The sequence below is a fragment of the Pelophylax lessonae genome (assembly GCF_965119305.1).
Source record: "Pelophylax lessonae genome assembly, chromosome: 10".
NCBI classification, from domain to species: Eukaryota; Metazoa; Chordata; class Amphibia; order Anura; family Ranidae; genus Pelophylax; species Pelophylax lessonae.
In genome coordinates, this window is record NC_138777.1 from 99,844,725 (window position 1) to 99,860,945 (window position 16,221).

The 16,221-nt window shown below is 42.7% G+C and overlaps 1 protein-coding gene across 1 annotated transcript in view; it reads right to left on the reverse strand.

The window, feature by feature from the left end:
- The window catches only part of CHD9 (chromodomain helicase DNA binding protein 9), a 388,013-nt gene that overhangs the window by 27,649 nt on the left and 344,143 nt on the right, over positions 1 to 16,221 (reverse strand). The window contains exons 26-32 of the mRNA XM_082270937.1: positions 13,080 to 13,197; positions 12,930 to 12,987; positions 12,704 to 12,746; positions 9,863 to 10,082; positions 9,390 to 9,592; positions 7,961 to 8,827; positions 3,148 to 3,308 (exon numbers count right to left, since the gene is read on the reverse strand). Coding sequence (XP_082127063.1) covers positions 3,148 to 3,308; positions 7,961 to 8,827; positions 9,390 to 9,592; positions 9,863 to 10,082; positions 12,704 to 12,746; positions 12,930 to 12,987; positions 13,080 to 13,197 — 1,670 coding nt within the window. The remainder of the gene's footprint in view (positions 1 to 3,147; positions 3,309 to 7,960; positions 8,828 to 9,389; positions 9,593 to 9,862; positions 10,083 to 12,703; positions 12,747 to 12,929; positions 12,988 to 13,079; positions 13,198 to 16,221) is intronic.

Consider the following 16,221-nt stretch of genomic DNA (forward strand, 5'->3'; position numbering starts at 1 on the left):
GCTTTAGCCAGGATATAGTAATATGTCCAAACTTACCCTAATGCATGTGTCAATAGGCTTTGGGCTTGTGTCAATAGGCAAATGCAGCTTGCTTGAAGGTGGATTCTCTACTTGCATCTGACATCAGTATGAGATATTTTGAGTTTATTCACATTTTACTATCAGGTGTATTTGACCCTCTTCGAGCTTCTTTTGCTTTCCCATTAACTTCTATGAGGGAAGAAGCAGTTCTGACTCCACCAAAAGCCTTTTGACACAGGCTCTACAACATCTTTGGTTTCTCAATTTCACGTTAACCCTTTAGCTGCCGTTGACGCAAGGCTTACAATGGAAGATAACCACCTAGCCAGGTCAGTAAGCCTTACGTTGATTGCATTACCTTATGAAAGAGTCCGAACTCTTAGACTCTTCTGATTAAATAAAATCTCTGATTGCAGCCATTCCTTAAAAACATGTAAATAAATAACTATCAGATCAGGATCTTGCAAATGCATGGCTGTCAAATTGGGAGCAGCGGCTGTGTCCCAAGGGACATGAACGGGATTGCCTGCATGGAACTCCTTACAAAATTGGAAAAGAGGCAGCCTGTCAGTTAGCAAATTCTATTCTTTTATATGCATTTGTGACACCTGTGCCTTTATTCCTGGGAAGCCAACGGAGAAAGTTCTGCACAGCAAAATTAGAGACAGATGTTCTCTCAAAACCAACCACAAAGATGTGGTCAGGGGCAGGCTTTTTCCTGTTTCACTGCTCCTGTTTAGCACTACCTTACTGTGTAAGAGAATTCAAGTGCATATCTAGCCAAAACCCTTTGTTGTTATATTTTGAATAAAGTAGAGAGAGGTTAGACAGTTTGTACTGCTAACCATTGTCAACAAAAAGGCAAAGGGAAATCCATACATCTTAAGCTAGGTACACACTATACAACTTTTGTTGTTACATTTCCTTTAGATTTACCTTCAACTATGTAGTGCAAGGGCCTGCCTGCTTGCATACAATTTGAAAGTGTTTAGGTTTGACCTCATATTTAATGGTTTTGGTAAATCTAAAGGAAAAAAATCTAAAGAATATGGTATAGTGTGTATCCAGCTTTAGAGTTGTCTCCAGAAAAAATGGCGACACTTGTTCCAGGTTCAACTTTCTAAAATGGCGAATTTCTCTGACTTCTGGTTGCATTACTGGAACAGGAAGGGAAGTAAAAATTCCCCAATGGTACACAGACAGCATAATGAGGTCCTGAGTATCAACAGAAACCCCTGTGTCACAAGCATGCTTCTGGAGATCTACTAAGCCAAAACCTGAGGAGGACATTTAGCTTCTCTGACGAACAATGGCTATGAAAACAAAATGTCAACACTGTAAGCAGCTAATCTTATACATAATTTATGAGTGAATTTTGTGCTTATGTACTTTGCCTTTAAAGTAAAGCTGCCTGTGTCATAACAATGTTAAATGATCACAGGGTGTGCACGAATAGTTATTTTCAGAGGGCCTCTGTACCTCTGGAACCATAGTTATACAAACAGCAACCAGACCTTTCATGCTGTGGCCTGTTCCTTCCCACTCTTATCACCTCATTACTGACTACAAAGTGTGATAAGCAGCCTAAAGCCAGCCATAGATTGCTTGAATCTCAGCCAGTTCAGCAGGGATTGGCAGAGATTCAAACCATTTATGGGCAGGGCTGAATGTACTCGGGTGTCTTGGGTTGGATTTTCGGCACGTGATTGTTGCCGGTGGCTATAGCCGCTAGCAATATTCACTGTGTCCTCCCAGAAGGCCTGAGCCACCCCCCCAACTGGGAGAAGAAAAAAGTTCTGCAGGAGGGATTCCCCCATCCACACGGACTGTGTTGATGGGGGAATAAAGCGTTTTTCTTTTCTGCAACCACGCAAACACACCATCTATGGCTTGCCTTACAGTCCAACAGGAAGGCAAAGGTGGTGGAACTACATGCATTTACATTTAATGGCCAAGGTGCCCTCTTCATGAAGCTCAAAGATACACTTTAATGTTCTGCTCTTCCTAAGGCACGATTTAATGACAAGTTATCAATTATAACCTTTATATTTTATGACAATTAATGTTTAGGCTATGCTGTTTGATTAGCCAATTATTACCAAAGAGAGATCATCACCAAACTGGAGCTCCGTTCTGGATCCCTGCCCCTTCACTGTGACCATCACTGTACTGTAATTAGATGATAATTTACAGCAAGGATGAATGTGAGGGATGTAAAAGTGAATACACATTGGTGCGCACAGTATATGTGTGTTCTTGCACAAGACAGTGTTCCAGCTTTCAAACTTTTTGATAATAATAAAAAAAAAGGTGAATTTATTGTGTGTCTTATCATAACTACTCATTCCATGCAGAATTATCCTTTTTTAGTGTTCATTACTATTTGTTCTCAACCTCTTGCCAATATTTGCTTCTAAATGCATGTTATGCCTATCATTTCATATGACCTAGCTGAATGACTGACTCTGTAAATATGAGGACTAATTTACCAGGTTTAATTTCTCCCATTTCCTTTAAGGTTCATTCAAAAAGAGCAGCATGGCTCAGAGAATAAAAACTGGGTGTTTTTGGGTACAAGGGAGGCACAGGGGCAGTGTACAGCTGCTTCCAGCAGCCTGGCAAAATCAATTACAGGCTGAAATATGTGGTGTCTGGATGCTATTCTGAGAGGAACTTACATTTACAGACAGATGTATTCCCCAAACTCAGGAAATCTTTGTCTGGGACATGTCCCTGAACGTTATGTGTCTGCTAGGGAGAGCGCCCAGCTGCCTCGTTTTTCAGCCTGTCATTAATATCACTAGCCTGCTGGCAGCAAAGTTATACATGTGCCTCTCTTGCATCCAAAAACACGTTTTCTTCATTAAAAAAAGCTCATGTACATTAGCCCTTTAATTGTAAGTTTTAACAGGAAGGCCCCTCCCACCATCTGTGTCATTGTTTTTATGATTTGCAAATCCTTGTATATGTGTTTATGAAAGCATGTGATGTTATGCAAACAAATAATAATGGATGAGATATTTAGGCGTATAAAAAAAACCCCAAAAAACTATATAAACTGCGTAATTATCATAAAATTGCCCTAAAACCTTGTTAAAAAATAACAGTATGGCACATGTCAGTCACCTTTGGCCAGTGGGCAGCTGCAAACATATATCCCCCTTGGGCGAGACAGTTTGAGCTTGAGATTCCATTGTCCAGTTGAAAGCTGTCCTGAGTTTCGTCCTGTATGGTGCTCAGAGAGGCTACACTCTCTTCATCGTAAGCCTTCACATGGGGCACTCGTTCTACAAGGTAGAGAAAATGTCATTAGAAAATGAAAAAAATTAATACTGGCTAGAAGGCAGCACAACTAAAGCTGGCCAACTAGGTCATGTCCCGCACCCCCCCCCCCCTTTCTCACCCAAATCTTCTAGCCTTGGGGAGAACTATGTAATTAAAGTACATCTAAAGTCTACTTTTTCCCCATTTTGGATAGAATAGGGAGGATTAAAACCCCTGTCAGTTCTTTCCCATCTGTGTCTCATTAGGGAGATTTTACTTTTGGTCCTGTAGACTGAACAGTAAGTTATAGGATCTTTTTACAATGTGTGGGAAACTCCCTACTTTCAACAGCAGTAACGGGAAAAAAAAAGTGTCCCCACTGAAGATGTCCCCTCAATTCTTGTTCTGAAGGCAACTCAAAATTATGCATTTACCGTCCTTACTATTCCTGGTTATGTTGGTGATCAGGACAATTAAGGCTAGTTCACACTGGCTGCAGAGGGGTGGTAAAACAAAGCGGTTGACCTGCTTTGCCCATTCATATTGCTGGGGCTTTGATACATCACAGCGTGGCAATTCTAACAGGCACCACCTGTCAATGTAAAACCCCCCCAGTGGGATAGAAAAGTTTCCCTAGGGAATCAAAAAACAGGCATGTAGGATGTGACCGTATTGTCCTCTGAATGCCTGTGAACTGACAGTCAGCCGTCAAAAAGAGATCCACTGTAGATCACTTTTTAGAGGGCGGTAAAGTCTACCACCACCACCTGTGTAAAAGAGGATTTAGAGTGTGTAACTGTTCCAAAGCTTTGTTTTACACCACAGCTATTATACAGAGCATTTGCCAGAAATACTGAGCAGGGGAGCTGTGGTGGAGAAGAAGGAACAGTGTACACACCTTAAGTTTTTTGGGCGTACTCCAGCCACATCCTTCCATGACTCCCAATGACTTAAATGATCCTAGTGGGCCAATTTCTGCTCTGATTGTCTAGGTGAAAAAGCATAACTTCCCTTCTCAAGTAAAGTTCCGCTTTAAGAATATGTAAACACTTGAAAAGCAATAGCCTAGCCAAGAATAGAAGGTAAACACAGCAATATTTACTAAATATATGTAATCTTAAAATATGTAATACTTTCCCTGTTAAAAGCACTTGAAATAAAAAACATGGCATTGGCTAAAGCCCCTTCATGTGATACATTTTTACTTTTGTACCTACACCTGCTTATACTAAGAGTAATTAAAAAATGTGCATGTTGATGCTGACAAAAATTTTTGTAAAATGTCCACATACTGTACTATAATAAAATTAGGATTTAGAGAGCAAAGAATGTGTAAATTTGTTTTCAACAAAATATTTGAAGAGCATTTCAATTTAATTTTGAAAAAAAGGCAAAAGCCAGTTAGTCACAAAGCAGTACAAGAAAAAAAAAAACATACCAAAAAAGGGGTGGGTGCTGTTTCCGTCAATTAACTCATAGAAAAGGTTTTTTTTGGCGAGTAACAAAAAAATCCCGTTCTTTCTTACGTTCAATGACAGACAGCCTTTCTTTTGACCATAGGGATGTTCCAAAACAGTGCCTCAATGAGTGGTGGGAAACTAAACAGGAGCCAACAGGCAACAACCAAAGAAAACCTCACAGAGGAAACTAGGAACTTCAAAACGACTGTTTGCAAAACCTTGCTGCCAAAACAAGCATTTGAAAATGGAAAAACACCAACCTGGAAAAATTGGTAAAGGTATGCACAGATGGCTAGGAAGCCGTCTTGCAAACTGGCTTGCCTATAGCAGAGAGGGGGTTTATACCAGCTAGGACTGCCCAAAGGCGGTGCGGTGTTCCTCCTCTGCCTAGTGTCCTACTCCTGTAGATGGCACTATAAACAACAAAGAGAGAGGCGACTAATGCCTCGTTTCCACTGAGCGGATCGGTTCGGGTCGGTTCGGTACGGTACGCTAATTTGAGTGTTTCCATTATGAAAGTGGCCCATACAACCGAACCAAACCGCACCATTCCTGGTCCTGCTTCAGATGTAGGGCCATAGGAAATGGTACGGTACGGTTAGGGCGGAGCTACTGGCGTCACACAATAGAGTCCACTGATTGGCGGACAGGAAACCATCAATGCTCACATCAAATGAAAGAGCAAAACAAACACCTCATTTGGTGTAAATCCCGCATGGTCCCTGGTGGCCCAACTTGCAGTGGAAACGCTCACCTGAATAGACCGGACCATTCTAACCCTTCCAAACTGTACCGAACTGAACCGTTCCACTCAGTGGAAACGAGGCATAAGAGTAGACTGACTGTAAGGTGGATCCTCCGGTGGACGTGTAATCATTCGCAGCATGCACGCTCAGAAACGCGTCGCATCCAGGTGATGTCATCCAGCCACGCCACCGGACCTTCTGCTATCCAAGCCTTGCTTTGAGTTCCCATCTGCTGTACAGCCATCCCTACAGTCACCAGCAGGGAGCAGTCCATACGGCGCTGCTGTGCCAGGGGATGATTACACGTCCACTGGAGGATCAACCTGACTGTCCTTTCATTACCATGCTCATCTATATATACATCTACTCCATGTGAGTTACTGTTGTGAATTGTGCATTAAAGTATTACAGTCTACTGGAACCTTGGCTTGTTCCCATCTGATGGCAGCCCTAAGGGCTCTTTCACACGGGCATTCCGATCAGATCCGCCTGTCAGTTTTTTAGGCGGATCTGATGCCCCATTCAGCCCTATGGAGCAGCGGATGTCAGCGGTGACGTGTCCGCTGACACCTGCTGCCATCCGCATCCGATCCTGTCCGTGAAATCCGGACGGATGGAAACCATATTTTCCATCCGTCCTGGGGATGGGATCGGATGAGAACGGACAGGCTGTCCGCTCTCATCCGATTCCCCATAGAGAGCAGCGGGGCTCTGACACCTCCCTCTCCGCACACAGTGTGGAGACGGAGCTGTCATCCGCCGGCTCAGCGGGGATCGGCGGATCAATCCCTGCTGAGCAGAGCACGGTCCGCAACGGAATGCGGACCGTGTGAAAGAGACCTAAGTCTTTGGTCTTTCCAATTTGTTTTCCCTAGGACCTTGTCATAGACTTTACAAGGACTTATTTGGGGCTTGCAGCAAATGCGCCTGATTAACTCTCGTTTTTTGGTGGCACTATAAACCTAAGGTCAAGAATGAAGAGAGGCTATGCCCGTCAATGAATGTGTTGTGGAAATTGTATTAGGATTAGTGTGGACATTTTCAGCATGTGTTTTATTTAGATTGTCATTATGGCTCCTGTTATTGGTTTACTTGCAATACACTCTTTAGAGTGTATTCGGGCGAACCAGCATTAAGGAAAGACTACTGGCACTGAAAACCATCCCTTAGATGTGTAGACTCATTCGCTCTACAGAGACATCTCTGCTGGCGAACATTCTGTACACAGGTCTGTTTGCCAGGAGAGATCTATGTGTATTGCGGAGCAAAGTCAATATCGTTTTGATATCCATCTGTCTTTATAAAGGGATACACGCTTATGTCTTTCTATTATGCTTGATCACCATAGTGGAAACAACATGGCTCTTCCCCTGCAGATAGCCTCACGTCTATGAGAACAGTAGTATAATCCCAATAGGCATTGTTTTCTGAAGCTTTGCTAAATGGGATTTACATCAGTAGTAATGGAGGAAGTCCATGCATGGGTTTGATTGGAGCAGCGTTCATGGTTCTACATGCTGGTTTCATTGTGCAGGGTTAGGAATAAGCCGTGCACACTGTTCTGTTTATTCACAACTGTGTACTTCCTCTTCCTGTTATACATTTGAATGGATACAAGTGTGTCATTGGTTGATTCTATGTGAGTAACTTGTATTATGTGACTGTACATCTGGAACTGATCAATTTCCACAACAAATGTAAGAGAAAAATCTTTTATAACCTATCTACATCAAGTGGGAGGTGTTTCCAAACCCTAAGCACTCACATATGGTACTTCTGTAGTTTGTGAATACCACAAGTATCAACTGCACTGTACAACACTGCTTTCTCTGTAACAAGGGTACTGTGTGGACCTGACTAGTAATGTCTAAAAAGTCATATAGTTTTTCCAGATACCCAAATAATTCCTCATATGTGTCCTTTCCTTCTCATTCTAAACACGTATCTTCAAAATGCTTGTGACCAATACCTACTCTACTCCTTAAAATGGTCTTGCAGCCTATAGAACAACCTTTCTCAACTTTTTTACCCCAGAGGAACTCTTGAAATTTTTTTCAGTCCTCAGGGATCTCCTGCTAAAACTAGTTAATTGGTGGCCAGTGGAAAAAGGCCCCACAAATATTTGGCTAGTGGGAAGAATGCAACCCTTACAGACAGATAAAAATATAATTTCTGTCAAGCAGCTGACTCTGGCAAGTGCCTTTGACTGTGAAACTTTACAGGCACCATCAATTGGGAGATCAATTAACCACTACTCAAGAAACCCCTAACAACCTTTGGTGGAACTCTAGTTGAAAATGGCTGGTACAGAAGAAAACTATATGCTAGTGCCTACTATTAAGACAGAGAACAGCTTCCTGAAAGGCTGTCAAGACAAAAATTACAAGCTGTCTAACAACTCTGATGAAGTATTCCAACACTGATACACTTTGGTATGCACTGAATTTGATCAACCAACCCACTACGTACCGCATTTCTTTTCATCTCCATCATCGCTGTCACTGTCCTCAGATGAAGACGACGAAGATGAAGAGGAGGAAGACGAAGAGGAAGAAGATGAGCAGGAGGAGGAAGAAGAGGAGGAAGAACTGGATCCTGAGCGTGAGCAAGAAGAAGAGGAGGAAGATGAGGAAGAGGAAGATCTAGAGGAGCAGGAGGATCGGTTTGAATCTGAATCAGAGTCTGAACTCGAGGCTGAACCTAGTTTGCCAATTCTTTGTTTCTTGGAAGTTAGGTTTGGAGTAAGAGGCTCCGTCCTTGCTGCCACCATGCGTCTGTCGGTCTCTGACTTTATAGCTGACCTAGGTTCTCCAGTATGGGTCAGAGGGCCATTGACAAGACTTAGTGCCTCTTCTTTCATTTTCATAGGTTCTTCCTCTGTCATTACAATATCCTCCTTTCCAGGATCATCTTTAAGTTTAACCTCCTCATTAGGGCTCCCCTTTAGTTCATGTGTTCTTGATTGAGGAGTAAGTGGTGAGGAGGATAATGGCAGCTGGTTTGGTGGAACTATAAGAGAAGTAGAGGAGGTGCCTTTACTCTGGTTGTAGGTCTTTTGAGATGCCATAAAGGAAAGCTCGGGATCCCGCAAAATATGGTAGTCTGTCCTGCTTACACCATGTTTAGCAGCTCCAATTAACAAATCTCTATCATGTGTACCACATTCCCACCACACGGGCAAGTCAGGGTTTGTTTGGCAAAGTTTTAAACGCTCAAACAGCTGTGGATGACGTATAGCTTGCTCCCGAACCTTCCTCAAAAGCTCAATACGGTACAGAGTTCTGGAGGCTCTCTCCTCTGTGATTGGCTGGATTGATACTGATGTGTCTGCCATGTCTAAAAGAAAAAGGGTTAATTCATATTTAAATGTATCCATTTATTATCTTCGAGCTGGTAAGCAGTTTCAAGAAACACAGGACCTCATTTATAAATGTTTCACTGTGGAGCGATTTCAGACAGTGTTACTCTATAGAAACTAGATTTACTTCTACAGTCTGTAAAGGGAAAGAATGATTGACTGCTATGGAGTAGCACAGAGATTGTCCCAAAAAGCAGCATCATATATATGAAGTTCTTTGGCATCTAACCAACATTAATCTTTTTCTTTTAATAGAACAAATGAGAACTGAAAAAAATCTTAGTGGATGGTCTTGTTTTGTTCAGAAGTCTGAACAGCTCCAATATGGGAGGAGACCTATGATAAACCCCAAAAGGCTTCTTCTCAGAAATGTCTCAGCACAAACTTCAGAGCCTTCATAATTTCCTAAAAAATATATATACACACACACACACACACACACACATATATGCAGGAAAGAGGCAGGGTAATCGCCAATCTGTCTTGTGGTAAACACATTAAAAAAAACATTGTTGATCAATGCACTTTTTATATACTTACCTTCTTTAGAAGGCAACCGACACACCCTCCGACACATTGCTATAAAGGCATAGAGATATTTTTCAAGGCTTTCATCTGTTTTCTTATGTAGTCTGGCCATTGCTCGAAACTTTGTCCAATCAAACTGACCCCTCCCTGGATCAAACACTACACCGAATGTTGAGACAACCCGGTAAAAGTCAGCTTCCTCTCTTCGAGTCCACCTACATTAACCAAAAACATTCAAAGACTTAGCACCAGTAATGAACCACAACGCACAGCAACTAGCTGTAACTACTATGGTCCCAATGTATGATACAGGTAGTTTGGTAAACAATGTAAAAATTGTAATAACACTCCACAGCCAATTACCATTTGTATTCCATATGGTATAATTTACTTCTGCTGGTTGATCTAGATTACTGTAATTTGCACTACCCATTATTAAAAGCGTACTTTTATTTCAATCATATAGTAAAAAAGATGTTGCTCACCTCTGCTGTCTTTCTATTTTTGCAGCAACTTTTGGATTCAAGGAAGCATCTTCATAAGGTGCTTGTGTTACTGTTGTGTGAATTGGAAACATTGTTGGAATTTGCTGGATCTGCCTAAACTTTGAAGTGCGCTGGAATGTTGTTATAAGTCGACGAAGGCGCGTTGTCAGTGCTGACTGTGTTGGCCAGTACCCTTTATCACCTTCAGGCCCCTGCACATCTGGGTAGATAAAAAAAAAAGCAAAGGACAATGTACATAAATTAAAATCAGCATTTGGTGAACTTTATTATGTTGCATTTAAAATCATTAGCATATTTAGTAACTGTCCAAATATTGGAAATAATCCTTTTTTAGAGAAAGGCACAAAGACTGCCTGAAAAAAACCCCTCTATTTATGGAGATACAGCATTTGAACATAAAAGCTCCTAAAGAAACATCACCTTGCCCATCTAGGGAAAAGCAACCATGTAAAGCGCAACCCCAATCCTTTTATACTTGCATCTCCAGCCCTCCCTGTCTGCTCCTTCTGTGGTCAACAGTGCAACATATCCAAAGCGTTTGGAAATGGAGGAACTTGTGATGTAGTGCTCAGACCCTAGCCAATCGCTAGGGTTGAGTGGGTGAGGTCACCACTTCCTCTGGGCTCTGAGAGCAGCCAACACCAGATATACTGGTGGCCACTACAACAGATGATGGACTGATTTCTGGGCATGAGCAATGCTTTTGGAAGAGGTCCCCAAGCTCCCCTTTTCCTGAAAACACCAAATAATTGGCGATGGTGGCCACAGAAAGAGGAAAAACAGAGAAAAGCCAGAGAAGGGAGTATAAAATGCATTACATACTAGCACATCATGATAAGACTTACCCACAAAAGGGATCCTTCCAGCGGCATACTGTTACAGCTGACCGGGCTTTCATCCTCACCTGGTCTACCTTCCAGGTTTGCAGGCAACGGCTGTTTTAATAGTGGAGCTGCCAAGACGTCGCTCTTGCGCATGCACAGGGGAGTCACAATCGTGGCACAGAGCTCTGAATTGATGGCACATTCAATGTGCCCTCACTTCAGAGCGCATATGCCAGGGAAGTCACTGGCTGAAGAAAATCATACCTCCCCAATGGTGCATGTTTAGGAGATATTTATTGTACCTACAGGTAAGCTTTATTAAAAGTGACCAAGTCTATCCCAATTACTTTGATTATAAAACACAAAATGCTTGCTATGTGCTGTAGTAAAATGTTCCTTTGAAGGCATTATTAAAAAAAAAAAAAAAAAAGTGCAATAAGAGCTAACAGCAGAAGTAAAGTACTGAGGATTGTTTAAAGGGAAAATCCTGCTAAGTTAATGTACTTTTTAACTAAAGCACACTGCAAAAAATATCTTTATTGGAATGTATATACTTTACCTCTGATTAGCTTGAACTGCAAGAATATATAAAGTTAATTGCACACCAGAGATGCATATATTCTTTTCTATGAACATAGATCTTCACCACTGTCCCTAGGTGTTACTTTTTACCACATGACCCCTTCCTTTTGGCAGCAGAATAATGTTCCACACCTAAAAAAATGTTTTTGTATGGAAGAATAGTTGCTGTATATGAGTTCTCAGGCTAGTAAGTAAAAGTAGGGTTTTCTTTTTTTACTAATTAGCAGGTGTTCGAATTCTCATGAAGCAGGTTCCTAAAAAGGAATAATATATACAGCATCGTGTTCTAGTCTGAGGTGCCTGCTGCCAACCATTCTCAAGAGAAATACGGAGGGGGACTAACTGGGTTATATGAATTTGAAAATATACAATCAAACATGAACTGGCATCTTTAGCTAAAAGTGACTCTAGTTTAAAAAATTCCTATTCACATATGTAGTCCTAACTCAAAAAGTACCTTCTATTGCTCTCAGCCTTCTCCAACATCCTGTTAGAGGGGGGATCTACATTTGTTCTCCATGTATGAGCATAGCCACCCTCTCTATGGCTTGCTCTGGAAATGGACTAGGAACTATGAACTATGGGATGTGTAGTGTGCAAACAACAGTGCACAGGACTACGAATAGCGTGCACTGTACATGCAAAGTTTGAGAGCTCAAGAAAAATATTAAAAGGAGGTATAAAAACACATTATGAAAAAATTTAATGAAAAAGATTACAGGGCCATTTAGTGGTGGATGTGTATGGATTTGTTTTGTGTATTTATTAGTGTCACTTTAAAGTTCAAAAATGGGATAAAAAAAACCTGTACACACATGTCCCATTAAAATCTCTATTAAGATTAATTATTATTATTTTTTATCGTTTAAAGTGATTGTAAAGTCTTTCTCTCTTTTTTTTTTCAAACATGTTCTATACTTACCTCCTATATGAAGTTGGTTTTGCCTGGATCCTACTCTTCATGGGTGCCTCCTTGCTGTTTCTAGCCCCTCCCTCCTGTGGAGTGCCCCACAGCAAGAAACTTGCTATGGATGCACCCCAGCCGAGCTGCAGCTCCGTGTATCCATTCAGACAAGGAGCTGCCAATCAGACCCACCCCCTCTCTCACCTGATTGGCTAACTGACTTTGATTTGACACCCGCAGGCGCCAATGGCGCTGCGGCTGTGTCCCAGGCAATCAGGAGGGTGAGTCCCTGACAGCCAAAGGGACTCGTGGACTTCACTGGACAGAGAAGGACCTCAGGTAAGTATTAGGGGGTGCTGGGGGGGCTGCTACACCCAGAAGGTTTTTTTATCTGAATGCAAAGAATTCATTAAGTTAAAAACCTTCTGACTTTACAATTCCTTTAACTTTGCAAAACTGTTATACAAGAACTAGAAGTTAAAAGTAGAATGGCTTATGGCAATAACTTACCACCATCTGCTATAATAAGATCACCTGGAGATGAAGCATCATCCTACAAAAAAAGCAATGAAAGGCATATTTATTATTTCATTTATGATATCATATTTCATTCATATAATTTATCATACATGTAGGAAAGAAGTCCACTGGCTCTTATGGATAAGAACTACAATTGACTTTTTTCTACTTTTTTTTTTAAATAAGTCAAAATACAAATGTTATAACTCAGTGTTACCTCCATGTCATCTTTAAATAAAGCAGGAGCTGGTTTGTACTCTGGATCTTCAACATCCCTGTAATGAAAATAATGAGTATTAATTATTACTTATTCAAGTACAAAAAGGTATCTGACCAGCAAGCCCATATGTAGCATATCCCAACTTACCCATCCATGTAATCATTCGCCCGCTGTTCTGCTGCTACTGCCTTTTCATCTGGCTTTCCAGCTCTTTCCAGGAAGCAGAGGGCTGGGTCTGCCCTAATAGTGTTGTATTTTTCATAACCTGTAGACACAAAAGGAAAAAAAAATTACATCAACAGCACCACCTCAGCACCAGTGCTAAAAATCTGTCACTTGGGGGGGGGGGGGGGGGGTAACCTAAATTGAAACTGGAGGATGCCGTACACATATTTAGGAACTTGCAAGGTTTTAAAAAGGCAGAGGAACTCCAAGCTGATTTTACAACTGTACTCTGGGCAAAAGTAAAAAAAAATAGATTTTTGTCTTACCGTAAAATCCTTTTCTCTGATGTTCATTAACAGACACAGGTCCATATCTTCTTTGACCCTTGTGTTATGCTGCTCTCCATAGGAGTAGGACACTAGGTGGAAAAAAATTGACTATGCCAATAGCGTCATTCTAGGGGGTATACTCCCACTTCCTGCTATAGGACTTCAGTTTTTTAACAAGCAGTGTCAGAAGAATACATAACCCAACTCATTAGAGGGGTGGGTGCTGTGTCCTCCAATGAACATCAAAGAAAAGGATTCTAAGACCAAAATTCAGTTTTCTATTTCGTTCATTGACGGACACAGCTATATATCTTCTTAGACCCTTTCTGTGACAACATAAGCAGAGGAAGTTCACGAATATTTTCAAAAGGTGGTTTTTGAAGAACTGACAGTACCAAATTGAGGTCCACTGAGGCACCGGGGACCTTACAGGAGGAGCCAGGTGGCGTACCCCCTAAACAAAAGTGTGAACCAAGGAATTTGTGGCCAACAGGCATTGGAAGATGATTGTCAAAGCATAAATCTGGCCCTTGATGGTGCTTAGGGCCAAACACTGATCTACACCTCTTTGTAGAAACTCCCTGCACAGGACACCTAAAAAGGTACAGGGGAAACCCCCCGAGGCTCACACCAAGTAATGTACGCCCTCCAAACTCAATGATAAACCTTCCTAGAAGTAGATTTTCTAGCTTTCAACAGTGTAGGAAATACTGAATCGGACAACCCTCTATCCCCCAGTACCTGGCTTTCAATAGCCAGCCAGTTAAAGCCAGCGACCATAAAGAAGGATGGAAGATCGGTTCTTGAGACAAAATATCTTCTCTGAAAGGGAGTCTCCAAGGGTACCAGTCTTACTAGGCCAGCGTACCAAGACTGGCGAGGCCAGTCTGGGGCCACCAGAATGACTGGAATCCCTACTGCCTCGATTCTGCGCAGAAGTCTCGGCAGAAGTTGTAATGGAGGAAAGGCATACATTAGACGAGAACGACCCCAAGGTGCCAGCAGAGCGTCCGAGGCGTCGGCCAGAGGATCCCGAGACCTTGCCACAAACCTCTGAACCTTTCGGTTGAGACGAGAGGCCAATAGGTCCACATTGGGAGTCCGCCACTGGAGAGACAGTTGATGAAATACCTTCGAATGAAGAGAACATTCACCCGGATCCTGTGCCTGCCGACTGAGGTAGTCCGCCTGCCAAATTTCCACCCCTGGAATGTGCACAACCGAGAGCTGGAACAAAGCGGTCTGCCCACCTTAGAATGCTGGTCACTTCCCTGGCCGCTAGGGCCCTTTTGGTGCCCACTTGGAGATTGACATATGCCACAGCCGTGGCGTTGTCCGATTGAATCCTTACCAGGCGCCCCTGCAGACGATCTGTTCACAGGGACAGGCAAAGCCTGATTGCCCAAGTCTCCAGGATGATATTGATGGGCAGACTGGAATTCTTCCAAATCCAAGCCCTTTGAGCCAGATCTGTGCCCAAGAAACCTCTGCACCCAGTCAAGCTAGTATCCTTGGTAACCACCGTCCAGTACAGGGGGAAAATGGGATTTTTTACTTACCGTAAAGTCCATTTCTCTGAGTCCACCGACGGATGTAGCTGTTGCTTTAAATCATAGATGGATGGGTAATAAGCCCCTCCCACTAGGAGTGACCAGGTAGAGCCAAAGGCTTTGACATGCCCAGGGGGACAGGTTCCCTGGGTTATTACCCCTGGCCTCACCGTTGCATCTTCAGTTTAGTTGCAAGCAGTGAATAATAAAGAAACCCAACTCTTCAGAGAAAAGAGGGATGGGAGCTACGTCCGTCGGTGGAGAAATTGATTTTACGGTAAGTAAAAAATCCCATTTTCTCTTTCGTCCATCGACGGACGTAACTGCTGCTTTAAATCATAGACAGATGGGACGTCCCAAAACAGTAACCACAGAGGGGTGGGGAAAGGACAAACTTAAAAGAATGCAATTCCCATGGCTAACATAGCCAACTATATAACATGGAGTCCAACAAGCAACAGCTGGGGCTCAATTGTAGCAAAACCATAAAGGAGAAGGAAAAGTAGACTGCTCCTTAAATGGGGGCCTGCAAAGCCTTGCGGCCAAAGGATGCATCCGAGGATGCTAACACATCCATTCTGTGAAACTGGGTGTACGTAATGTACAGACGACCAAGTGGCCGCCTTGCAAACCTGCATCACTGACACCTGATGGCGGAAAGCCCAAGAGGCACTCAACGCCCGCGTAGAGTGAGTCGTGACAGGGAAAGGAGGAACCTTGCCCTTAAGAGAATACGCCTTCATCACCGTCTGTCTGATCCATCCAGAGATGGTCGCCGCAGACGCAGCCTGACACCTTAGGGGGTCCATCCGTATTCACAAACAGAGAGTCTGACTTACGAAAGGACTCGGTAGTCTCCAAATACACCCTTATCACCCGAACCACATCCAAGCAATGCAAGGCAATTTCCTTAGTATGTGAAGGTTTCGGACAGAGTGACGGAAGCACTATGTCTTCATGCAAATGGAAGTCTGAAACCACCTTAGGAAGAAACAACGGATTAGGCCAAAACACTACCTTAACCCTGTGTATTACCAGATAAGGAGAGCGGCAAGATAGCGCCGTTAGTTCAGAAACCCTGCACGCAGAGGTGATAGCCACCAAAAAGGCAACTTTCTGCTACAAGGTGAGCAAGGAAATGTGTCTTATGTTCTCGAAAGGAGATTTCTGAGGAACCGATAGAACCAAATTAAGGTCCCAAGGAGGTAACGGAGACCTCCTGTAGGGAGCCAAATGGCGAACCCC